This window comes from Leucoraja erinacea, chromosome 13, assembly GCF_028641065.1.
Source record: "Leucoraja erinacea ecotype New England chromosome 13, Leri_hhj_1, whole genome shotgun sequence".
NCBI lineage: Eukaryota > Metazoa > Chordata > Chondrichthyes > Rajiformes > Rajidae > Leucoraja > Leucoraja erinaceus.
This window is the reverse complement of record NC_073389.1, coordinates 33,458,943-33,486,658: the sequence shown is the minus strand read 5'-3', so window position 1 is coordinate 33,486,658 and position 27,716 is coordinate 33,458,943. Positions and strand designations below refer to the sequence as shown.

Here is a 27,716-nt window from a genome sequence, read left to right as displayed (position 1 = left end):
TCACATCACTGTGGAGGGATGAACATTGTCCCAAACCTCCGCTCCACCCGACCCGCAGCCCGCAGAGGGTGGCCGTGGGAGAGTGGGGGCTGTCCCGAGGGATGTGCACCTTCTGTCACTTACAACTTGGTGCTTGGGTTCAGACTTCCCAGTCACCTATGGCTTGTGTGGGAAAATGACCCCCACCCTCCCGCCGGCGTCTCATCCTTCGGCGCCACGTCCACACACGTTTTGCTTATTAGTTATTCCCACAGATTATACCCTGGGTCTATATGAATGCAGTGGCACTTTGAGGAAACATCTGTCAGCACATATAGTTTCCACAGCATTATTTTGTTAACTGGGTTAATCAGGCGGGAAACAAGGACTGTGTTTAGCTTGATCTGGAGGGGCCTCTTTCTATCGTAAGAGTCAGCTCCAGATTAATGATGGATATCCAACTCAATTCCAGCAAATGTAGCTTTAAATTAAGCAAGATAAGTTTAATGAAGTAAAGTTGAATTTAACAGCTCAGGTTTTACACCTGTACTAATAACAAAACCATATTTACATCAATATTTTTTTCATCTTCATTATTGATGAAATAGATAAGCAATTTGAATCACTGTCTCACTTAATATTTCTCTGCATCAAAAACATAACCTTAACTCAAATGAATAAAGGCAGTAGACAATGCAAAGAATCATACATTATTTATTGTGCATGAATTTTGTTTTATGTATTACCTGCTGTTTTACAATTTGGATTTAGATACATATTTCAGAGTTTATACATGTTATGGCAGCTTTACATCATCAGTACTAAATCGGACATAATACAAGTGATATGCTGTATATTTGGAACGGTTCCAAAAGTTTCCATAGTTTTTGGAATGTACAATCAATGAGGTAACTGTGAAGCTTAGTTACATCTAAAAACACTGCCCCCCAATACAGGAAATGGCAATGAGAGTATGGAAAATACAATTACATTTATAAATGACTGATCATATGCAACTATCAAAAATAGGAATGGATTTAAATTTGACTGTCAAAATAAACTCTTCCAGCTTTTCAACAAGAAATTTCAACAAGAAATTTAGCAGAATGTTTGAAAATTGAGCCCACATTGTCATGAAAGAGAGCCATCAGAAATCCACTAAACAACGGAATCTTACAGATTCTGTTCAAAACTTGTGTGTTTTTTTTTACTGAAGATGCCAGTGTCACAATAGAAAAAGCTACCATTGTGGAAATAGAGGAAATAAATCCCACCGAGCCAGATGATTTAACCAATGTATATGAAATGTAATTAAAGCTGCAGTTTTAGAGGGACATATTAAGTGTGTTTGATTTCTGATTGGGTTAAAATAAAGCTAAGGAAAACCTGGAAAGATAAATGATGCTTCTGATTTGCTAGCGGCTTTAAAAAAAATGCATAAAGATTTCAGCAGCTGGTGATCAAAGGAAAGGATCAGACATGAAACACTCAGCATTTGAGATGCACAGTATACTTTCTTTGGGTAACACTTGCTAACATTGAAGTGCAACACAACTCAACTTAAAAAGTAAAAGGGAAATGTAAACGTACCTGACAATGCAGAAAGTTCACTTTGTACAGGATTTGCGCGTATATATCAAACTTTCATATACCCCTTCCCTCCTTCAAATAAAGTGACACATAAAACAAAGTGATTTGCAGCACAACATAACTGGTAGCGCACACTACTGAATGTTAATAACCTAGGACTTTATATCTATTTTTAGAATAAATAAGAGACTAACCAAAAAAATTAGAATTAATTGCACGGTATATGAATAAAATAATATTAATTGAAGGACATGTAATACTCTAACAAATCAATTTCTTTATCAACAGAATCTATTCCGATTATGTGCAATTATGGAGACAGCATTTAAGGTGCTAGGAAGTTTAATTGAACTATCAGACCAATAACAACTGGCCTTCCATTCGGGCATAGGGCATAGTTCCAGATGATATATATGATACAATCAGTGGAGGACTGGCCAGGGTGTCAGCTTGCCCGATGGCAAGTGGGCCCCTGATGAAGTGATAGCAAGTGATGGCAAGTGGGCCCCTGTTAAATGATAGCATTGTAGTTGTGGGTGGCCCCCCTTTGTCTCCTGGCAACCAATATTTTTAGACCCAGTCCGCCACTGGATACAATAGTTGCAAACTACAACATGGCTGATATGCAACCTTCTGAAATATATTATCTCTGCAATGCAGCCAATATTTTCTGTGTTGTTTTGTTGTAGTGTTGTTTTAGTGATACTTGGTGCTATTAGTGTTTATTTTTAGTTTGGCAGGAACTCTCATTTATGGTTTGGATTTTTGTCTCGAATAGGCAATCCCTGTATGGAATTGTTAATTTTAATATGGATTTAAGATGAATTTTTAAATAATTTTCAATTGCAAAGCATTTCTTTGCTAAAAAATGCTAAAATTAAAAAATGCCAAAGATGTAATATGTGAAACAGTAAATATAAAGATCCATTATAACTTGTGTGTGTATGTGTGTGTAGGACAGTAGAGCAGGAATTACCCACCTTTGTAAAACATGATACTTTTAGTTTGTCTTGGTGATACAAAGACCTTAATACTGAAATATTTAACCGTATCACACACGGAGTAGCTTTTATCCACACAATCACAAGTTTCTTGTATTACTGGCAATTTAGTCCAGAAGGTCCCCCTTCATTTTTTTCAGCTACATTTGCAAAAAGGCAGGAATTGCACAACTGCCAAAGATTCAAAGTTTCACAGTTTGGGCTCACTGTTTTTCTTGCAACTGTTATAAACTTTATCTAACTTCACAAAATTTAACACACCCAATTTTTGTTCCTGTAACATATTTAGCAGACTGCACTAAAGAACATCAAATTTCTCTTCCATTCATCTGAGCATTTTTACATGATCCCTTATCGAAAGTTTAAAAACGCTAACTCCAAACATGCCACGTCAACATTCAGAAGCAGCTTAAAGCGGTCCTATGCAAAATGGTACTGGATTTAACCAGTTGTCACTTCTTGTATAAGACTGTTGCTACTTCCAACACATCTCTGATGGAACACTATTTCTACACTGCCAGATTTTTGTTAACAAGCAAGATTTAAGGGAGCGACAATGGTCGCGATACTGGCAAAGAGCCTCTATGCAAGATTGGATACCATCATCAGTTTAAAAGCATAATTAACATCAATAATTCGATATTACAACACAAGTAATACATGGCAGAGAGACACTGAAATACTAAGAACTTTTCACTTGATGACAAAGTATTGAACAATGAAAGCAATCAAAACAGAGACTACGGCAAACAATGCAAGGATAAGGGCAGCACACTGCTCATCACTTAATGTCTGTGCTGTCTTTGTGGCTTCTGTAGTGTCTTTGCTGTTGCTGGTTGGTGTTTCATTTCTCTGAGAATATAATGTTACAGTAGCACTGTAAGGGCCCACCAGATCATGAAACCCTTGAGTGCCTTGGCACTGGCGAATGGCACACACTCGAAAACGATATTCACAGTTTAACTGGAGGTTTGAAATTTGGAAGGTTGTTTCTGGACCCTTATATATCTGGAAAAAAAAATGAATAACTGCAGAAGTAACAGAAGAATAGTGGAATTTTAAAGCAGAAAATCATACAAAAATGACTAATATTTTACATTTAGTTGTGTTATGATTTAAACACTTCTTTCCCATCTGAAGTCATACAAGCTTGTGTGAGAGGGAGAGGAACACGATTATGTTTTTCATTGTGTAATTCACCTTTGTCAAGTGGATAAAAGACAAATATACCTCCGGATATTGGAGAGTCTTCATTGTGAGTGACACCCAGTGCATGTGGTTTCAGAAAGTGAACAGTAAAAACATACTTGTTACAGAGAGTTATTAGGCTCTGCCATTGAAAATAGTATTTGAAGCAGAAACTGTGTCAACTTTAGACAGAATCAGAATCGTTCAAACAGGTCACTGAGGAATTGGTGGGGAGATAAAAGGTTATGAATATAGCCAATCAAGTATAATGTTGGTGGGGAAAGGATTGCAGCAAGAGAAATGTGGGCTAAGTGGTCTTTTCCTTTGCTGCTTTTCTACGATATTCTATGTAAGGAATCAGAACGTCCCTAATTTGAAATAGGGAAATAAATTTATAGTTGCAAATTTAGAAAGGAGCACCAGTGCACGTCCTTGACCTTAAGGAGCAATATACATAACTTCTATCTCATAGGGAAAACCAAGTGTCTTTAGCTGTGGATGGAGAAAGGGATAGTAACAGAGAACAGATTCTCTACAATAATACAGGAGGTTAGCATTCATTTACATCACCAAAATTGTTTGTGGCCAGTGATACTTGCTCCCAGGCCATTTTAAAAGGAGGAGAGTTCTGCACTTGTGCCTTTCTTGTACATTTCATCAAAATAAAGAACATCTAACCACAAGCTTGGTATGTAATTCAAATTCTCATACTCCTCTGGTGGAATCTGAATGGATTTAAAACATTTTTTGCTCCAACTCTGGATTACTAATCACTTTTACTCAAGATAATTACTTGCCGCAACAGAAGTGGCAATATTGTAAAGCACTCTAGAATGAGAGAATGCTGGAAATATTCAACAGATCAGCAGGCATCTGCGAAGAGCACTTAAATTGAGCTTCATGGGACTCAACATTGAATCCAATAATTTCAGCTTCAACAATTAACCTTTCCAGTCTCTAAGATTTCCAGGATTCACCTATAATCTTATTTACAGATGTTATTTATCTCATATTGACCATTTTCCCACGAGTTATACTTGAAAGGCTAGCCCCATCACTATTTTCAATCACTCGTGCCCTCCATCCTATGACAGAGCTCCATGTTGTTCTCTCTGCCTCTCTGTAAATTAAAAAATGTTACCATCTCTTTTCTCTCTCTGATTAAAGGACATCAACCTGAAACATTAACTTTCAAACGTTGTCTGAAATGCTGAGTCTTTTCAGAATTGAAGTTTTTCCACATTTCCAGCGTCTTACAGTTGAGCTTCAACCCACCATAATCATGGTAGCCGTTATATCCATCTATCGGCACCAATCACATTTGGATTCATAGAGTTAGTCAGCCCTCTGTATTAATGCTGACCAAGGTAGTGAGCTGGATCCATTTGACTGCATATGAACCATAACCCTCTAAGTATTTCCTTTCCACGTGCTTGACCAAATGTCTTTTAAATATTATAATTGTATCCGCTGCTATTACTTCCTTTGGGCGCACATTCTATCTTCCCACCATCTTCTGTGTGAAGAACTTGTCTGTTGTTTCTGCTTTAAATCTTTCTCATCTCACCTTAAATCAATGCCATCTAGTTTTAGAGTTCCCTATCCTGGGAAGACTGTGAATCCTTCTTATCTATGTCCCACATGATTTTATAAACCATGATAAGGACATCCTATCAGGGATTACGGGGAGAAGGTAGGAGAAAGGGGTTAGGAGGGAGAGATCGATTAGCCATGATTGAATGGTGGAGTAGCCGAATGTCCTAATGGCCTAATTCTGCTATCACTTATGACCTTATGATCCCTCCGCTCCCAATGCCACCAGCCTATCTAGTCTGTCCTCATGACTCAAGCCAAATTGTGTTTTAATATATCAATCAACAGGGGACCCAGTACCAACCACTGACCACATGTCTCCTACCCTCTGTTACCACTCTCTCTCCCACTCTCCGTTACCACTCTGTCTCCTTCCACTAAGCCAATTTTGCACCTAATTATTTAGTTAACCTCAGAACCCATGTGATCCCACTTTCTGGACCAGCTCAGAGGTGAGATCACATGGGATCCAAGGTGAGCTGCTAACTATATACAAAATTGATTTGATGGAAGAAGGCAGAGAATGGTAATGTATGGTTGTTTTCCTGATTAACTGCCTTTGACCAGTGATGCTCTCCACATTAGGACCGTTTCCTTCAATGACACACCTCTGTCAAAATGCTTCTTAAACGTAATAGTTGTATCGGATGCCACAATCTCCTATCAGCACAAACTAGGCATCAACCACTCATCGTTTACTACTGGATTCCAGAATAAGCCCGCTGAAATACAAGTGACTTGCTTCCCACCCTCTTTATAATGGTTGCCTTCAATGAACAGAGGATGACTGTACTCTTGGGTGATATAACATTTTCATGACAGAAACCAATGTCATTAAAATCAAATTGCTCAGAATGGTCACAAATTTGAAATGATTGTGATGAATGCTAAAATATAAATGTCAACAATTCATTACTAAGGTAGCAATGTGATTATGGTTAATTACCAATAATACTTATTACATCACTATTGATACTAAAGTTATTACCTGCAGGAAGGACAAATGTAATTGTGTGAAATATTGGTTAGCTCTTAATCATTCTGGGGAAAACATTCTTGCTTGATCATATTTGTCCAGTTATAAAGACCAAAAATAAAGGTTCTTTCAGTACACGCGACAATAAACTAAACTAATATTACAAAATCACTATGAATTAAATTACTGTTACATGGTAATAAAAATAATCTAAACTTTCAATAATTTAATTTATAAATTAATTACTCAAGATGGTACTTGCATCTGTAAAGGGGTGATATTGTAGTGGAGAAGTCAAAAGAACAGATTTTTTAAACTTGTTTGGATAAATTTACCAATCTCACTTTTCCAACAACCACAACACCATAGTGCAATGTCTCTATATTTGTGCTGCTTTCAGGCTTTGCTATTCACATTGTGGTTCAAATTCAATTTGACATCACAATGTTATGATACGGGGTATATTTGTTTGTTTTCCTAAATTAAGTCACCATAGTTAACATTTAATTCCAGATAACCGGAACAGTCCATCCATTCAGCTAAGAAAACTGTAGTTCCAAAGACTTCTCAAATCTGCACAGGTTAATAACTATAGAAGTAATACAATAAACTCACTCAGAACCTGTGTTTAATTCAAAGTAACTGTTACCAATTCTCTGGAACTTAACAGTGCTGTGAATGCGCTCTCTTTTATATATCACTTTGGGAACAAAAAGGCAAACTACACCTTCCTGCCATTTCCTTAGTAAAGTGGAATGGCACACCCGCTTTGCGAAAGTACATCAACAGATAGAAATTGTGTTAAAGAAAAATCAGTACAACTGATATCTAACATCTTGTTAAGATTTAACAAGTTAACAGGAACAAGAAGCACTTTTGGAATGATTGAGATTAATTTTGTGGCAAGACCAACATTCGCAATGCTAAATTTTTTTAAGTTATGATCATTACCTGCTTGAATTCAGAGTCTTTGCCAACCATGGCTTGAACGCTGTAAACAATTGGATCCCCCTTCATTGCTGGCAAGGGTTCCCAGTTGAGATCACAAACATTTTCCTTTAGTTGCTCTAATCTTGGAGCTAGCCAGAGGGAATTAAGTGAATTAATCTACTGGATGCACATAATAGAGCATACTATAAATTAACATGTAAATGAATGAATATCTGTATAAAGATTACACATCTAAAAGTGGATTTATCTTAATAGTATGCTATTCCCCATTACAGTTATTGCAAGTTTCACACCTAATGAAAACCCATCTATTTTCCCTTTAGTCCATGCACCGTAATCGAATAAACAGTCTAGCTTTCCAGCAGCCTACAGAAAAACAGTGCCCTCCATAATGTTTTGGACAAAGACCCATCATTTATTTATTTGCCTCTGTACTCCACAATTTGAGATTTGTAATAGAATAAAATCACATGTGGTTAAAGTTCACATTGTCAGATTTTAATAAAGGCCATTTTTATACATTTTGGTTTCACCATGTAGAAATTACAGCAGTGTTTTATACATAGCCTCCCCATTTCAGGGCATCATAATGTTTGGGACACGGCAATGTCATGTACATTAAAGTAGTCATGTTTAGTATTTTGTTGCATATCCTTTGCATGCAATGACTGCTTGAAGTGGGGTAGGAGATTGCAACCTTCACGTGGTCTGCCCTGTTTCGACGAATGCAATCAACCTGGCATGCACAATCAAATAAAACAAGTATAGGCTGTGCATGCCATATGCAAGAAGAAGACTGCTTGAAGTCTGCGATTCATGGACATCACCAGTTGCTGGGTGTCTTCTGTGGTGATGCTCTGCCAGGCCTGTATTGCAGCCATCTTTAGCTTATGCTTGTTTTGGGGGCTAATCCCCTTCAGTTTTCTCTTCAGCATATAAAAGGCATGTTCAATTGGGTTCAGATCGGGTGATTGACTTGGCCACTCAAGAATTGACTATTTTTTAGCTTTGAAAAACTCCTTTGTTGCTTTAGCAGTATGTTTGGGATCATTGTCATGCTGTAGAATGCACTGCCAGCCAATGAGTTTTGAGGCATTTGTTTGAAATTGAGCAGATAGGATGTATCTATACACTTCAGAATTCATTATGGTACTATCATCAGCAGTTGTATCACCGATGAAGATAAGTGAGCCAGTACCTTCAGCAGCCATACATGCCCAGGCCATAACACCCCACCACCATGTTTCACAGATGAGGTGATATACTTTGGATTTTGGGCAGTTCCTTCTCGCCTTCATACTTAGCTCTTGCCATCACTCTGATATGTTAATCTTCGTCTCATCTGTCCACAAGACCTTTTTCCAGAAATGTGATTGCTCTTTTAAGTACTTCTTAGCAAACTGTAACCTGGCCATCCTATTTTTGCAGCTAACCAGTGGTTTGCATCTTGCAGTGTAGCCTCTGTATTTCTGTTCATGAAGTCTTCTGCGGACAGTGGTCATTGATAAATCCACACCTGACTCCTGAAGAGTGTTACTGATCTGTCAGACATGTGTTTGGGGATTTTTCTTTATTATAGGGAGAATTCTTCTGTCATTAGCTGTGGAGGTCTTCCTTGGCCTGGCAGTCCCTTTGTGACTAGTAAGCTCACCAGTGCCCTCTTTCTTCTTCATGATGTTCCAAACAGTTTTATTTGGTAAGCCTAAGGCTTGGCTAATGTCTCTAACAGTTTTATTCTTGTTTCATAATGGCTTCTTTGACTTTCATTGGCACAACTTTGGTCCTCATGTTGATAAACAGCAATAAAAGTTTCCAAAGGTGATGGAAAGACTGGAGGAAAGACTAGGTGCTGAGAGCTCTCTTATACCTGCATTAAGGAGGCAATTAAACACGCCTAAGCAATTACAAATGCCTGTGAAGCTATGTGGCCCAAACATTATGGTGCCCTGAAATGGGAAGACTATGTATAAACACAGCTGTAATTTCTACATGGTGAAACCAAAATTTATAAAAGTTGCCTTTTTTTAAATCTGTCAATGTGCACTTTAACCACATGTGGTTTTTTTCTGTTACAAATCTCAAATTGTGGAGTACAGAGGCAAATAAATAAATGATGGCTCTTTGTCCAAAACATTATGGAGGGCACTGTATATGTCAACATATTAGAGATGACTGCCAGATGACCTTATCATAAACAGTTTACATTCATATTATTGGTTATCAGAGAAAATACACCAAATTAGATATGCATGGAATTTGATGTGAAGGAGAATCATTTGGACAAAAGGACCAGAATTTGGGTTGGGAGTGGAAAAGCTGGATGGTTGCTTAAATGTTGATATTTCTACTTCAAAGGATTATTTAAAATGAATCACCTGTTTAAAAGGTGTACTTCTAGTGCCTTTAAAATGGCTTCCGACAACATGGCAATTGATAAGGTTAACATTATTAGCTTCAAAATCTAATACTAAGCATTTGATAGTTGCACAGCTGTGCACATCTGGTTAACAAATTAAAATGCCTGCAAGTTGATATCGATAAACACTTACCTTTAAGAGGAGATGGGGGAGATATGGTGGTCATGAAAGTGTAAACTTCAGAAAATGGTCCTTCACCTGCTTCATTACATGCCTGGATTTTAAATCTGTAGTATGTGGACTCACTGAGCCTCTGAACTTTATATGTGTGACATGGTCCCTTGTATAGCGTTGAATATCTGAAAGATAACCTAGCTTATTAATGGCAACATTTTACAAAGTTACAAACTTTAAGCTATACTTTAACCTATGAAGAAGTATTTTATAGTACAATTAGTTATAGTTGTATTATATGTATTTCATGGCAGTTTACTTTTTTTTTAAATGAAATGGTGCCGAAAGGCTTATTGTGGCTTGCAATTTGTTGTTAATTATTACTTTTATTCTTCTTTTATGGTCTATTAGTATTGCTGGGTTATATTTCTCCATACAATTTTAAGGAACATTTTCTTCCTCCAAAGGGAAAACTGTAATAATTATATCCCGCATTCTTCACATGTTTGAGAAAATTCCTACAAATATTGAGAATTCAATACAACTTTATTTTATTTGCTCATAAAATAATGCAACAGAAATTAATTACACACATCTGTACTTCAATTTACAGGATGCAGCCTTCATGTCCTTGATCTTGATTTGAGGAGTTTGTGCCCATATCTTGCATCTGCCTTGCTATGTCAATCTTCCAGAGTTTACTTTATTTACTTTTCTTTCCTTTGACAATAAACTCTTCAAGTTCCAGCCCATTAACTGGCAATATGCTAGTTCGGTATTCCGAAAAACGCAAAGAATCATGGGATTTGTTAAAGGTCATTCACCATAAAGAAAATGTGAACGAAGCGCTGGCTGCTGAAAATGTGTATAAATTCTTATCTATATTCATAATTTGTGTGTAAATATATATATAAACTGAAGAAGGGGGTGCCGTGTGGTCACATTATAGGAGAATTAATGTATTCCAGACTGGAACACAACTATGATAGTTTCCCAGTCGAATTTCACTATTCTGCTAATTTCAAGGGAAAGGAATTCTTCAGCCTCATCTATGAATACGAATGAGGAATAAAATTCTTGATTCTAGAGAGACTCCCATGAATGGTCAACTCCTCATCCTCCCAAAGGAAGTTAGCGGGAGAGCAGGATGTAACAGCAAGAGAGAGAGGGCAGATGCGGAGAAGAAGCACCAGCCCCAGCTCAACTCCGCCTGTCTCGCCAGGCCAACCAACAGCCCCGGACCGACGACACCAGCGGCCTCAGGCTCACAGCCAGTGCGAGCGCCAGCGGCCGCCGACCAACCCTCTTGGCGCCGGCGAAAGCCGAGCACTAGCCATCAGCGGGGATATACATAAAGCGCTGCAGCAACTCAGCCGACCCCCGGACTGGGACGGGACTATCGGGAGGGGACGGGGATGGCCCAGCAGCAACTCAACAGCGTCCGCAGCGCTGGAGACCCGGGCCCGATCCCGACCACGGAAGAGCACGATCTCGCTCACTCACCAAAGCATAAAGCAATAAAAACAACAAAATAGTCATAATTTTTAACAAAGGAACAATAAATACAACTAATTCATAGTTTGAAAGCAGTATTTTCTTACCTAGAAGAATCAAAGCTGGAAAAAATAGAAGAAATGGTGTATATGTACACAGTTCCATTGCTTTCTGGCAGTGTTTATGCAGTGATCTTTGACCTGCGCATGCGCAGTCGGAATACCGAACTCGCTTATAATCCTGAAAGTTTCTCGTATTCCAACAGGGAAGGCAAGAATAAGATGGCACATGCCCTTCTTCATTCTGCAATCCTTTGTACTCCACTTGACTCCATCTGCCTATGTATGACCTAATTTTTCCAGCATTAAACATTCCTAGTATATAGGAGCTTGGAGTTTTTGCCAATTACTGGTAGCAAGAGTAAAATCAAATGATTGCACTTTTTAATAATAGTGATTTCCAACCAGGTTTAAACACAATTCTTACTGAATCGATAATTATTCTTTACAACAAGTAACCATATAGAAAGGGACAAAGTTAGTGTTTAGCATCTTATGCAACATCTTTGGTTTTTCAGGTGGAAAATTAAAAAACACATTGGGTGTCTTCCCTCTATTTGCCTAGACAATTCATTTTTATTTACGCTAAGGATTCCAACCATAACACAAAGGTGAGTCTAATTTACCTTCCGTTCTTATCTTCCATTTGCAAGACATACTGTATGGCATCTGATGCCAAGGTTTTTGCAGTACCCTCTCCCCATTTGAGTTTCAGAATCTGATGAGTGGAGGCCACACATTCTATCCGAGGTGGTTCTGGGGGCAGTGGTTTTGTTTTTGCTTTAATAGTGTGACTGAAAGGACCAGTTCCAATGCTGTTTATAGCTTGTACTCGCAGCCTGAAAGTATACAATACAAATTATTTTGACGATAAAATGCAGTAACAACATTTAACTAGTTTAGTTTATTGTCATATGTACGAAATAGAGTGAAAAGCTTTTTTGTTGTGTGCTATCCAGTCAGCAGAAAGACTATACGTGAAAACAATAAAGCCATCCACAGTGTATAGATACCGGATAAAGGGAATAATGTTTAGTGCAAGATAAAGTCCAGAAAGGTCCGATTAAAGATCATCCGAGTGGCTCCAATGAGACGGATTGTATGTCAGGACCAGATCAGATGGAGACAACAACGGCCAAGGCAACTTTCAAAGGTTCAAAGGTTCTTTATTAGTCATATACACCAATTGGTGTAGTGGAATGTGTATTGCCATTGTAGCACATAAAAATGAAAACAACATAACAATAATAAAGAAATTTAACATAAAAAACATACCCCCATAATATATATGTTTTACATATATATCTTAATTTCATTGAACCATATACGGTTGAATATGTGGCATTATTTTCGTTTCGTTTCTATAGTCAAAGGGTAAGGTTGATTGATTTATTTGTGCAGAAAAGTGATGGAAGTCTGACTCCTCTTGCCTTGTTTCTATGTTTATGTTTCTCTATATATATGCATAACAGCATGATCTGATTTGCATACATGAATATACTAAGGTCATTCATGTGCTGCACATGTTGATCAGAGCCTGGCTCTACTGTGGAATGTTATTAGGAATGTAATATAGCCTAACCTTATTCCAACCTAATCCCATTTGAAGCATAAATGTTGCATTAAAGTGTAAGTTAAAAGAGTCGCTAGAGTATGCACCAGATTTTACAATCACAAGGTGCAACATGCAAGAACTCCCCCCTCTCACCCTCGGTCACTACGGTGTGTGTGTGTCCTTTTCTTGTCATATCGCCCGTCACCGTCTCCGTCTGCGCTGAGGCCTAATGGCGGAGCTGACAGCCTCCAACGGGGATTGACCTTGAGGCTCCGGAGGCAGAGCCAGGACTTACTTACCATGGAGAAGCTGGCTGATTTCGGGGCTGTGGCGGCGTTCCGGCGGCCCAACTTCAGGAATGTGGTGGCGTTGCGATGGCGGCCACCCGACTTCGGGGCTGTGGCGGCGTTCCGGCGGCCTGACTTCGGGGCAGTGCTGGCCCGACTTCGGGGTTATTGCGGCATTCCGGCTTCGGGGCTGTGGCGGCGGCGACCCGACTTTGAGGCTGTGGTGGCGTTCCGGCGGCGGCGACCCGACTTTGGGGCTGTGGCGGCCTTCCGGTGGCAGCGACCCAACTTCGGAGCCTCGGCCGTGGGCCCAGTGGACGATAGCGTCGGGAGCTCGTAACAACAGCTTGAGGGCAGCAGCTTCGACCACTCCGAGCCGCGGAATTTTGAACTGGCCCGTTCGCGGAGCTCGGATTCAGCCGCGGGACTTGCTTACCATCACCCGGCAGGGTCACAACATCGGAGGCCTGGATCGCCTCAGCGCAGAGGGAGAGCAAGGAGGGAAGAGACAAGGACTTCGGGACTTTTACCTTCCATCACAGTGAGGAGGTGCCTGGTAAACTCACTGTGGTGGATGTTAAACTGTGTTGAATGTGTGTTTTGTTATTTATTCTATGGTATGACTGCAAGGTTAAGCCATTTCGTTGTAATGAAAAGTGCAATGACAATAAAGTTGAATCTAATCTAATCTAATCTAATCTAATAACACTAAATAAAACTAAAGGCAACCAGAAGAATCTTGGAGGAGAGAGAGAGAAAACAACACACATAAACTTTTCACAAACTAACAAAAACATACATAAATAAACTTTTTATAAACTAACAAAAATAAACATAAACATACTTAATTAAAAAAAAATCATATAACATCCCTAAATGATGGGTCAAAATTACTAAATAACGTGGGTGAATGAGGGGCTATACCTTCACACCAGCTCGACCGCCGGATCCCTTAATGACCCTCCGATCCCCTTTTAAATCTTTCCCATCCACCTATACATCCAAAGTTCACAAAGGGTCTGAAGAAGGGTCGAGACCCGAAACGTCGCCTATTCCTTCTCTACGGTGTTCAGCACGAGTTTCGATGAGCTGGTGGAGAAGATATTATCCGAGAACGCCATGAGGGTGAGTTATCGCAATGGCGGCAGCAGAGGAGAAGGTCCCGAGGGGACGGGTAAACAGGACCACCATTGCCGCAGAGGGCGGGCGGGGAAGAGGGGCGAGTGATGAGGGAGAGAGAGACGGGACCAGGGGAGAGGAGGAGAGAGGAGTTTGTGAGTGAGGCGGGACAGGCCGCCGCCGGCGGGGCAGGAAGGGGTGTCGCCACCCCGGCCGGGCATCGGCTGAAGGAATCTGCGCACGCGCGGTTTTTAAGAGGTATGGAGAGAAGGCAGGTACGGGATACTGAGTTGGATGATCAGCCATGATCATATTGAATGGCGGGGTGCAGGCTCGAAGGGCTGAATGGCCTACTCCTGCACCTAATTTCTATGTTTCTATGTAACTTGGCAAAATATCGCAGCACTATCGCGTATCGTTTTTGCGCAAATAGAAAAAGTCCGCAAACTGGAAGAGCACAATAATAGAGTTTTAGTTATGTATATACTTTAAGGTGACTCACTCAACCTCCTTTGCTCTAGTGAAAACAGTCCCAGTCTTTCCAGTTTTTCTGATAACTGAAGCCCGACAGTCTTGGCACCATCCTTGTGAATCTTTTCTGCACCACGTCGAGCTTAATCACATCCTTCTTATAGTATGTCGACCTGAACTGTACACTATATTCCAGTCGTGCTCTCACCAATGTATAGTTGTAACATGCAATGTAATATAAATCTAGTGTGTTTTATCTCTCTTCATTGAACAATCCAGCCCCACCCCAGAGTATCATACTCAATACCCATTCCGATGAAGGTAGCATGCCGTACACCTTTACCACTTCGTCTGTTATTATTTAAGTGTTCTTCGAACCTTCTTTTCTTGTTCTGGAATTACTACGTGCTGTTACAGTCAGCAGGCATGCAAGAATTATTCTTCCTGATTGTCATAATTTTTCAGTTTTTTCTGGCACCACAGAATCCGCACCAAATACACAACTACTCTTAAGTACACCATAAAAGTGAAGTTAAAAGGCTGGTCAATTCCAGATAGATAAAAAGAGTACACATTGCAATTTTGTTTCAAAGTATAAAATTGACTGCGTAACTAAAAATTATTCTAAACAAATGATATTTTCACACATTTTAGAAGTGAGCACAGAAGGGGCTCATACCTGGCTATAATAAAATACTTCCTGGTCGCCAAAGATATGGTTTCGTTGTTGGTGACCAATCAATCTAAACTGTGAGGTGTAATACTGTCTTGATAATGTTAAAAGAGTTTAACTTGAATCGTTATATAATCTATCATACCTGTAAGTGGTATCTGGTTGCAGATTTTGTATGACATAGCTAGTGGATCTGTCCACAATGATTGGTTGCCTTTCACCAAAGTCAATACTGTAGCTTGTTATTTCAGAACCATGATCACAAGGTTCTTCCCACTCAATGGCAAGACAAGTTGACTGGGATTCAAGTGGCACATCCAGCTGATCGTCATCCATAACTTGAAGGAAACCCACAGCAGCCGGAACAGATGCTGGAGTCATACACAAAACCACATCGCTGAAAGGACCTGCACCGGCAATATTCAATGCCTGGAAACAGATAAAAGGTTTAATAATGTGTGATGCCTAATACTCTACAGGCTTTTTGATCTTTAAACCATATACAGACCATATGAATTCCATTTATCTTTGCCATTTATCATCATACAATACTATTGTACAATGAGTTATTAATAATTTATAAACAGCAGTTTGAAGAATTTTGACTGTTAACAATCATACACTCAATTAGTTTCATCAGAAACCATTCTTATTTACTTATCAGTTCCAAAAAGCAATTATTTATATTCATGGCTGTAGGGATTCAGTACTCAACTCTGGGAATGGATCTGGTTGAAAAATGGAATACACCAAGTGCTCACAAATAAAAAGTCAGGATGGAGTTTAAACACCGAATAGTATGCATCAGTGCTTCATGCTGGAAACACAATAGTTTCCAATTTACACCACTGACCTTGATTCAGAAATTCATGTGGTCAAATTAGCAGATGATATAGTGAATTGGAATTACAGCGGTACTGAATGAAATACTTAAATAGGTGTAACAACAGCACAAAATTTGGTGAAGACAACAGCACATAGAAAATACCGGTAGATGACAAACATAAATAGTTAAGCAAAATGCAGTAAGAGATTTAGGGCTATTATTGGATTTAATTATAAATATATCCAATTTAGCAGAATTATTTTCCACAAGGGCTATATAATTCAGTTAGAAAACCAGGGTTGGAGAAATGTGATCAAACTGTGCAGCCCACTGTTCAAGCCATGCTCTGACAAATTTGGCCTTTCTAACTTCGAGGAAGAATCAGAGATCTTTTAGATAACTGAATGAACATTTTTAAAAATCTATTGCAAGAATGGTTGCAGGAAACTAACTTGTAGAATATTTCTTTCTGGATCTTGCTGTTATTGACAGAAGTATTAAAGCTAAGTGAAAATTTAGAACTGCATAATCCAGATGAGATCATGTTGTTCAAACAAATAGTGTGAGAAAAGTCTTAAATTGATGGTTAAAATTATATTTTAGATGAGAACAAACCCTAGACTCAAAAATAGCTTTTCTACTACAGTTAGAGAAACAGAATTGATAAGCAAATTGCATCAATTTGTTTGCAGAGTAAAGTTCGGGCAAGGGGACGTAGAAATTACTGTGATCTACTAGTTCTAATATATAATTATTTTGGTTCAAAAGATTAATTCAAAAAGGTTATATTTTCAGATTATACCAGAATCAAACGGATTGTCTAGTTGGAGAAGGCAGCTAAAACTTACACAATGAGCTGGATAAAATGGAAAAATATAAGAATATAATCAAAGGGATAGGTATTGTAGAGATAAAGGAAAACTGAATGATGCACCTCATGCAGGTTGATTTAACAAAGGGTAAAATTGAAAGAAATCTTAAAGGCCCAAAAAATTACTTTGCACACCAATAAAGCAGATTTTGAGTAATATGTCTAGCTCTTATGAGCAAATACCATAGAAATAGCTTTTTTCAAACTCAAGAAGAGCACTTTGTCGATTACTTCCAACTAAGGTAACTATATAGAATAAGAGTAAAATGCTGGAGTAACTCAGCGGGACAGGCAGCATCTCTGGAGAGAAAGAATGGGTGATGTTTCAGGTCGAGATCCTTCTTCAGACTGATTCATCAGACGCAAAATGTCACCCATTCCAACTCTCCAGAGATGCTGCCTGTCCCACCGAGTTACTCCAGCATTTTGTGTCTAGGAGGAATTAAGGGCTACTTGTGTACTTTCAATTCAATATCAACCATTGACAAATTTATCTTTTTATTTTAAAAGACAACGCTGAAAGGAATTGAAATCAATACAATTGAATAGGACAACAGAAAATACTGGAAACACCTAGCATGTCAGGCATTATTTATCGAAGGGCCAAATGGCCTACTCCTGCACCTATTTATGGAGTTGGAACTAGAGTTAGCTTTTCAGGTCAAAGACCCTTTATTTGAACTCATCTATTACAGGAAATTATACTTAACACAGTGATACATATACAGAAATGGATACCCCAAAATAGGAATTGAAAAACCTTGATAAACAACTGAAGGAATAGGCTATAGCAGACATTATCTGCAATTTTTTATTATGTTATAACTTCCTAATATCATCAGCATTCATTACTTCAATTAATTACAGAATATAAATAGTATAAATAGTTAATTAATTCCAATTCTTCTCAGAATCATCTTTTAAAATGAACAAATTGATTTGTCAATAGCAGAAATTGGCTTATTAGTGCACACAAATGGCCCTTAATTACTTATTTACCAATAAACTCATTGAATTGTAATGACAACCCCAATATTGGTTAATATTCCTCAGAAACATTCTTGTTTCCATTTTCACAAGCGCTATTATTGTACCATTGAAATAATTGAAGTTTGCAAATTACCTGAACTCTACAGAAATAGGTAGTGGCTGGCGAAAGTCCTTTTACTTCGTAACCAAGACCAGGTCCACAGTAACATATTTGCATGACACCTTCCACTACTCCCCATTCCAGTCGATACTCTGTCACTTCAGCACCATTATCAGCTGGTACCTGTAGAATTAAAATGAAGTTCACCAGTAGATAAAAATCTTGCAAATAGAGCACAGCAAGCATCAGCTTTGTTCATATGGCTTTTCTGGGCATGGGCATGGACATTATACATACTTTAGCTGTCACCCAGATGCTGAGATATAACCATTTGATTTTTAAGAAAGTCTGAAGATAGGAGAGGCAAAAGAGCCTAAGCCACCTCCCTTGCTCAACAATACCCCTGAGACTATCACTGGTATTATTTCCCTTCCTTCATGGAATTACCTGAGGGTTACTGTTGTAACTGTATTAGGAAAGGCATCGACTGATTAGCAAAAACAGGAAGGAAGATTACTATCTAAGTGGCATTGTTGGAAAAAGGGGAAGTACAACGGGATCTTGGGGTCCTTGTTCATCAGTCTATGAAAGTCAGCATGCAGGTACAGCAGGCAGTGAAGAAAGCGAATGGCATGTTGGCCTTTATAACAAGAGGAATCGAATATAGGAGCAAAGAGGTCCTTCTGTAGTTATACAGATCCCTAGTGAGACCACACCTGGAGTATTGTGTGCAGTTTTGGTCCCCTAATTTGAGGAAGGACATTCTAGCTATTGAGGGAGTGCAGCGTAGGTTTACAAGGTTAATTGCCGGGATGGCAGGACTGTCATATGCTGAGAGAATGGAGCAGCTGGGCTGTACACTCTGGAGTTTAGAAGGATGAGAGGGTATCTCATTGAAACATATAAAATTGTTAAGGGTTTGTACACGCTACAGGCAGGAAACATGTTCCCGATGTTCGAGGAGTCCAGAACCACGGGCCACAGTTTAAGAATAAGGAGTAAACCATTTAGAACGGAGATGAGGAAACACTTTTTCTCACAGAGAGTAGTGAGTCTGGAATTCTCTGCCTCTGAGGGCGGTGAAGGCAGGTTCTCTGGATGTTTTTAAGAGAGAGCTAGATAGGGCTCTTAAAAATAGCGGAGTCAGGGGATACGGGGAGAAGGCAGGAACGGGGTACTGATTGGGGATGATCAGCCATGATCACATTGAATGGCGGTGCTGGCTCGAAGGGCCAAATGGCCTACTCCTGCACCTATTGTCTATTGATTAGGGATAGTAAGGATTTGTGCATGGGAAACCTGTCTGACAAATTTAATTGTGTTGTTTTGAAATAATAACAAAGAGGATTGATGAGGGAGGGCAGTGGACATTGTCTCCACAGTCATTTGCAAGGCCTTTGACAAGGTCCCGCATGGTAGATTAGTTCAGAAGGTTGGATCTCACGGTATCCAGGGTGAGCTCACCAGTTATATACAAAATATACGGTGATAGTAGTCAGAGGGTAGTAGTGGAGAGTTATTATTCATATTGGAGGCATGTGAGCAGTGGTGTGCTGCAGGGATCAATGAACAGTGCATTGTTGCTTGTCATTTATATTAACAATTTAGATGAAAATATAGTTGTCACGCTTAGTAAGTTTGCAGGTGACACCAAAATCAGTTGTATAGTGGACAATGAATAAGGCTATCTCAGATTGCAACAAGATATAGATGAAATGGGAAAGTGGGCCATGAAACAGTCGGTGGAATTTAACTTGGTCAAGTGCGAGGGGCTGCATTTTGGCAAGTTAAACCAGGGCAGAACAAATAGTAAATGATAAGAGCCCTGGATAATGTTGTAGAACAGAGAGACTAAGGGGTACAGGAACATAGTTCACTGAAGGTGCCAGGGTGGTAAAGGTACTTTCCTCACGTGTGAATAAGTGAGAGCATTTAATTATTAATTGGATTATTTTATGTTAGTATTAAAAAAGAAAACAATGCTTACAGTCCAGCTAACATGCACACACGTGGCTGTTTTACACGTAACATGTGGAGCTTTGCATTGATCAGGACATCCTGCTGCTGTACATATCTCACATTTTTCTGAGAAAGGTCCATACTGAAAACAAAATACTGCATTAATAAAACAAAGTATTAAAATGCGAAATATATTTGGAAATGAAATGTCATCCTGAAATTGAAAGATCAGTAAATCAAATAGAATGGTTTCAGTGACACCAAACTCTTTTCCCTTTAAATAACTCCAAAAGGCAACAAAACAGGTTGGTGATACATTAACTTTCAGATGGGTTCAGGGTTATAAAATTACTTTTTGCACACATACCTATTTTGTCTATTTCAAAACTAATGAATATACTTTCTTTCACAATACTAACTCACTTGCATTACTAACTTCCTTGATCTCAAGAACAAGGTGGTAGCTGGTATCAATTTTTTTTTTAATCAGTCTTCGTGTCATAACACTACTCTAAATGCTTCTTAATAGCTGGCGGAACAACTAACACCATCAACAATTAGTCAAAATATGAATATGACTCTTCTGGAGGTAAATTTCTCAAGAGATCTTCAAAATATACTGTAATAAGGGAGTGGACTGTAGACATTTGAATGGAGTTAATCAAAATTCAAAGGGAGACAAATTAAGATTTTTGTGTAGGACAACATGTTAAACAGTGTTTTGGATAAATATTTTAATTTTTAATGCAGAAGATGACTGTAAAAGGAGAAACAGAATTAACTTTTCAGGTCAATAACCTTTTGTTAAAACTTGACATCTGCAAGGAAGTAAAAGAATGGTTTGTTAAAGAGTTCAATGTGACATAGGATGAAGTGGATCCATTTACCCTTGGAAAGGAGCAAGTCAGTATTGTTGAAAAGAGGACAGAAGCATGCGGGTCCTGCCTGGATCTCAGGCAGCAACAAGTAAGATTTGACTCCAAATCTCACCTGTAATCATGGGTACATTCAAAATGCAAATGGTGGAATTTCAGTTGTAATTAATTGAGGAAAAATTGTGTTGGGAATTGAGTTTCGTTAGATACTTGATCACAAAGAAGAAGGAAAAGAGAGAGTAATGAAGGTGACAGAAATCAACAGAATTCTTGGCGGGAAAAGCAATGCAACTTCAAGGTAGGCAATTTTGGAAGAGTGGTGACAATGAATTAAACCATTCTTTTATTTCTTACGCCAGCTTTGTTTGCAGCCCGAAGTCGAAAACTGTACATCCTTCCTGGAAGCAGGTTGCTGATTGTACATTCTGTGTCAGATCCTTGGTATACTTCCTTGGGATCATTCAGGTCTGATGCAGGCATTTCTAGCTTAAAACATATTACTTGGGATCCACCGATCACAGGAGGTTGGCCTGGTGAGACGTATAACACATAAGAAAACTATTAATTCTGGTTAAAAAAAGCTTACATTTATATAGAACTTTTATATAGAACTGTAAACCTCAGAGGCTCATCAAAGACCTGTTATCAAAGTTTAAAAACTGAAGTTTTTAAGTTACTTAAAGGAATAGTCAAGTACATTGTTTTAGTTTAGTTTATCATTGTCACGTATACAAAAGTACAGTGAAAAACGTTTGTTTGCGGCTGTCCAGTCAAAGAAGGCTATAAATGAATACAATCAAGTCGTCTACAGTGCACAGATAAAGGATAAAAGACACAACATTTAGTGCAAACTACAATATCGAAGTCTAATTAAAGATAGTTTAAAGCCTCCAATGAGGTATATGAGAGGTCAGGACCCAACTGTGGCTGATGAGAGGATCGTTCAGTTTTATGATACAGCTAATGAACTGTTAAAAAAAACCTACACAATTTTCTATCATCTATTATGTAGCTGAAAAGGTGTAAGAAAAGTCTAAAGGTCCCAACTTTTGAAGAACAGTCTTTAAATAAATAGTCATCTATACTTTCTAACACCATTATCAACTTCATACACCATAATGGAACAAAATAATTTACAAATATTTTGAAGGTAATTATGTCTTACCCCAACGTAACTGTAATTCTCTTGCTCGAGGTTTACCCACAAGTCTAGGTGGTTGGCATGGTCCCGGAGGAACTGCTGGCGTCTGCACTTGTAATGTTTCAGAAACCTTTAAAAGATACACGTTACAAACAAAATGACAGTGCTAATATGAAAATAAATTGATATGACTTTTCAAACATATGTCAATGATATTTAAATATTTTGAATTGTGAATTTCCTGGATTTAATAGCAGCTCAAGAAATCTTTAAATCATCTTGTTCCACCTAAAGACATTTTAAATGCACTTTTCTAATCAGCAACAGCCACAATAAAGTATTTCGTATTAGTCAGTTATTATTGCAGGTATATAACATGCATGCTTAACTGGTATAATGCTTCCTGAAAGAAACAGGGATGTGTTGATTGTTCATATTATTATTAAAAATGCATGTCTTACAACAGTTGGAGATACTGAATAATTAAAACAATTAAACTACTAAATTTAGCTTCCCTTATCATAATTTTGCTTTCGCATTTGAATCACAAGGTACCAATTTTCCAGGCAGAGACAAAGGTATTCAACTTTGCTCTCAAAATTCATTCTCTGGGTGCTGTGAATTTCACATTTCCTGAAGCAAGCTACTTTCAGATCTTTTTGTAGGGAATCTTAAAACATGCAGAAATGCTGCGTCGTCAGGTTAGCTGAACAGAATGATGAAAGGTAGAAAGTAAAGTTCGCTATATTTTTTAATAATATTTTGTACACTATTTAAACATTCCTGGAAAGTATCAGTTGAAATTATACATAAAACACACACAGCATTGGAATGTTAAAATCATTATTTTGAGAGAATGAATCTTCACACAAAATGTCTTTTCAGGGCTAGACAAGTTATTCACAATAATTCTAGCTTATTTTGCCAAGAATAATTCAGTTACATTTCATTTAATAGGGAATAAACATTTCCATTGTGCTTACATGAGAATGTATACACATTTGAAATTCCCACATCATGACTGGAGACAGCAAAAGCACATATTTCCTTATTTACTCTCCCTGTGGGTGCCAGTAAGGCCGCATCCGGAATATTATGTATGGGTTTGTCTCCCTACCCAAGCAGAAAATACACTAAAGGTTTACTACATTTTACTGCATTGATTTCTGGAATACTGAAAGTCCTTGATGAAATCATGAAGACTGTGGTATATATGTTGGAGTTTCGAAGAATGTCGGCTGCACTAATTGAAATATACATAATTTTCCAGGGTTTGATCAAGTAAATAAAGGGATATATTTCCTTTGTCAGGGTTGTTAAAAGCTGGGGTCACAACTCCAAATTAAGAAGTGGTTCATTCAGGACTGGGATGAGGATATATTTATTTATCTGGAGGTTAGAGTGTCTTTGGAATTCTATTCCCAATAGAGTGTGGAGGCTCAGTTGCTGCATACATTCAAAAGAAAGAAGTTTAGATATATGTGATCAGAGCAGCAAAAAGCCTTTCAAGTAAAAGATCAGCCATGATTTACTGTTCAAGAAGGAACTGCAGATGCTGGAAGATCGAAGGTACACAAAATTGCTGGAGAAACTCAGCGGGTGCAGCAGCATCTATGGAGCAAAGGAAATAGGCGACGTTTCGGGCCGAAACCCTTCTTCAGACTGATGGGGGGGGTGGGGGGGAGAAGGAAGGAAAAGGGGAGGAGGAGGAGCCCGAGGGCGGGAGGATAGGAGGGTGGGAGGAGACAGCTAGAGGGTTAAGGAAGGGGAGGAGACAGCAAGGGCTAGCAAAATTGGGAGAATTCAATGTTAATGCCATCCGGACGCAAGGTCCCCAGGTGCTGTTCCTCCAATTTCCGCTGTTGCTCACTCTGGCAATGGAGGAGACCCAGGACAGAGAGGTCGGATTGGGAATGGGAGGGGGAGTTGAAGTGCTGAGCCACCGGGAGGTCAGGTTGGTTATTGCGGACTGAGCGGAGGTGTTCGGCGAAACGATCGCCCAACCTACGCTTAGTCTCCCCGATGTAAATCAGCTGACACCTAGAGCAGCGGATGCAGTAGATGAGGTTGGAGGAGATGCAGGTGAACCTTTGTCGCACCTGGAACGATTGCTTGGGTCCTTGAATGGAGTCGAGGGGGGAGGTGAAGGGACAGGTGTTGCATTTCTTGCGGTTGCAACGGAAAGCACCCGGGGAGGGGGTGGTGCGGGAGGGAAGGGAAGAATTGACAAGGGAGTTGCGGAGGGAGCGGTCTTTGCGGAAGGCAGACATGGGGGGAGATGGGAAGATGTGGCGAGTGGTGGGGTCACGTTGGAGGTGGCGGAAATGGCGGAGGATTATGTGTTGTATTTGCCGGCTGGTGGGGTGAAAGGTGAGGACCAGAGGGACTCTGCCCTTGTTGCGAGTGCGGGGATGGGGAGAGAGAGCAGTGTTACGGGGTATGGATGAGACCCTGTTGTGAGCTTCATCTATGGTGGCGGAGGGGAATCCCCGTTCCCTGAAGAACGAGGACATTTCTGATGCCCTGGTATGGAACGTCTCATCCTGGGAACAGATGCGGCGTAGGCGGAGGAATTGGGAGTAGGGGATGGAGTCTTTACAGGGGGCAGGGTGGGAAGACGTGTAGTCCAGATAGCCATGTGAGTCAGTGGGTTTGTAATGTATGTCGGTCAGGAGTCTGTCCCCTGCGATGGAGATGGTGAGGTCAAGGAATGGTAGGGAAGTGTCGGAAATGGTCCAGGTGTATTGGAGTGCCGGGTGGAAGTTGGTGGTGAAGTGGATGAAGTCAGTCAGTTGTGTGTAGGTGCAGGAGGTGGCCCCAAAGCAGTCGTCAATGTAACGGAGATAGAGGTCGGGGATGGGGCCCTGGTACGTATTGAACAAGGATTGTTCAACGTACCCGACAAAGAGGCAGGCGTAGCTGGGGCCCATGCGTGTGCCCATAGCTACGCCTTGTGTTTGGAGGAAATGGGAGGAGTCAAATGTAAAGTTGTTGAGGGTGAGGACCAACTCTGCTAAGCGGAGGAGTGTCAGTGGCTGGGTATAGGTTGCTCCTCTGGTCGAGGAAGAGCCGGAGGGCTTTGAGGCCATCCTGGTGGGGGATGGAGGTGTATAAAACCTTGACATCCATGGTGAAGATGAGGGGGTGAGGGCCTAGAGAGTGGAATGCGTGGAGGCGGCGGAGAGTGTCTGAGGTGTCTAGAACATAGGTAGGAAGGGATTTGACCAAGGGGGATAGTATGGAGTCAAGGTATGTGGAGATGAGTGGCCATGATTTACTGAAAGGTAGAGCAGGTATGTGGTGACAAAAGACCAAAACCCTGTTCTATTTCTTATGATTCTATATTGATGTTGATTGCCTCAGTGAAGATAGCAACAGTGTGCCCTATGAAGGTGCAAAATATAACAGTCACTAACATGGATTTCTGAGATGATGTATGTGCAGAGTTCAAGTAATTTCAATTTCAATCTGTGCTGGACCGCATTCTGTTTACATGCATTAATGCCGCCTGCTGGAAATTCCGGTACAGCAGCTTTGAGTTACGTTTCCTGTTATACAGGAAGTTATCATAAACTAGGAAGTCCAGCTCGGAGAGGGTACCTCATGGTTTTAGACAGTGTAATCCAGTGTGTAATCTATCGCCATCCTACCCCACAGAATTTGTTAAACGCAATGTGTTAAAGAGTAATTATGTTTGTTAACAGCATCTTTATATGTTATAAACATTATTGAGCAGGATTGTTATTATTAACAAAGTTAAGAATGTTTCATGTAGCCTGGCTGGTTTCTCACATAACAGCACTGTATTTGGTGGTGGCATCATAGTTTATGTTCCTATACCAAGTGTATAACGTAACTAAATATGGTGTTTGCTGCTTGTATGTTACAGTTTCACAGTTGAATACAGTAAAGCATCAACGACATCCCGTGTCTACGGGTCTTTATTGGATTAATTGTTTAACTTGCTAGATAGCTGGATAGGGACATTCAGCGAGTCCAGTATAACATCTATTGAATTCATCCTTTCTATCATTACAAATTACAAGTTATTATTTAAAAGGAAAACAAATGGAACTATAACAGAAGTCTAATTTTTGTAGAGGTTATATAAACTTGAGGAACACATTAAGCCAGATCTGTTTCCAAGCTTAACAAATTCATTCTGGTTTTATTCCAAAGAACGCATATATAATGCTAACAAAAATTAACATTACCAGACTCTGTCCTCCTTTACTGATGCAGTAAACATGCAACTGATATGTGGAGCCAGGATTTAGGTGGTCGCAAACATGTTCTCTGGCAGATCCACTGTAAACGATGTCCCACTCGTTTCCTAAAAAGTAACAAATTACTTTTAAGGATTTAAAATAATCCTTAAAGCAACTTAGGGTTTCAAGCAGCTAGGATACCAATTTGCAGCCATGTATCTTAAGCCATCCGTTGCATATTTTGCCATAATTTATTTGATGATACATTAAAGGCCCTGTCCCACGGTACAAGTTCATTCCAAGAGCTCTCCCGAGTTTAAAAAAAATCAAACTCGTGGTAAGCACGGAGAATGAAAGTTACGGGTACGTCGGAGCTCGGGGCGTTTCTTAGTGCTAACGGCAGGTACTAGGGAAGACTCGCCTAATGGCAGGTAAGCACGGGAAAACGCATGAAGATTTTTCAACATGTTGAAAAATGTCCATGAGAGCCCCGAGTACCGACGAGTGGCCATTACCACAAAAATCCGAGTTCGAATCAGGGCAAACTCGGGAGAGCTCTTGGAATGAACTCGTACCGTGGGACAGGGCTTTTAGAATTCCTTGAAAACTGCTCAACCTTAATAACATTGAGTGGATTTATTTGTATACAATTACCCGCATCAAATAAATCGGGTACTTTATTTTGCAACACAACATTCACATGAAGACGCATAACATGAAGACAACATTCACATGAAGACTCAGTTGTTGAGTCAAAATTTTAGGCCAATCAACCTAACATCATGAAGAAATTCCTTCTTGATACATATTACTGTTGATGGAGAAGATGGTTCATTATCTTCTCAAATATCTTGGGATATTAACAAATTTTAGCCATAACAGGAATGCATACATCCCAAGAATTAATATTATAATTCAGCAGTTCAATTAAATATTCATATTATATATAATAATGTTGATTTCCACAATTTTGTATATGAATAATCCTGTTCATTAAATGAATAATGCTAATGCTAAACACCAAAAAAAGGCAAATATTATCATCAAACATTTTCAGAAGAATATCATGAGATTTTCAACAGCTCCCTATACCCACATTTGTTCTATCTATATATTAAGTGTGTGTGTGTGCGCGCAGCGGGGGAACAGCCAGCGCGACAGAGCCGGCGTCTCAGATGAGCCTCAGTCTCTAATCGCGCCGCTTTCACTGACCTTTCATTCCACAGTGAGTTCAGTTCGGTAACAACACCCTACCCCTCCCCCCCCTGCAAGGAGTAAC

General features: G+C 39.5%; 1 protein-coding gene across 5 annotated transcripts in view; it reads right to left on the bottom strand.

Annotated features, from left to right (window-relative positions):
• Window positions 1-675: 675 nt before the first annotated feature.
• fndc3a (fibronectin type III domain containing 3A) overlaps window positions 676-27,716 on the bottom strand; it is a 144,037-nt gene continuing 116,996 nt past the window's right edge. For all 5 annotated transcript variants that reach the window (XM_055644852.1, XM_055644850.1, XM_055644853.1 and 2 more), the window contains 10 exons: window positions 26,444-26,562; window positions 22,254-22,359; window positions 21,443-21,618; window positions 20,242-20,355; window positions 18,288-18,437; window positions 15,613-15,896; window positions 11,989-12,201; window positions 9,828-9,994; window positions 7,279-7,406; window positions 676-3,578 (listed from right to left, as the gene is read on the bottom strand). In XM_055644852.1, the coding sequence (XP_055500827.1) occupies window positions 3,264-3,578; window positions 7,279-7,406; window positions 9,828-9,994; window positions 11,989-12,201; window positions 15,613-15,896; window positions 18,288-18,437; window positions 20,242-20,355; window positions 21,443-21,618; window positions 22,254-22,359; window positions 26,444-26,562 (1,772 nt within the window). In that variant the 3' untranslated portion in view covers window positions 676-3,263. The remainder of the gene's footprint in view (window positions 3,579-7,278; window positions 7,407-9,827; window positions 9,995-11,988; window positions 12,202-15,612; window positions 15,897-18,287; window positions 18,438-20,241; window positions 20,356-21,442; window positions 21,619-22,253; window positions 22,360-26,443; window positions 26,563-27,716) is intronic.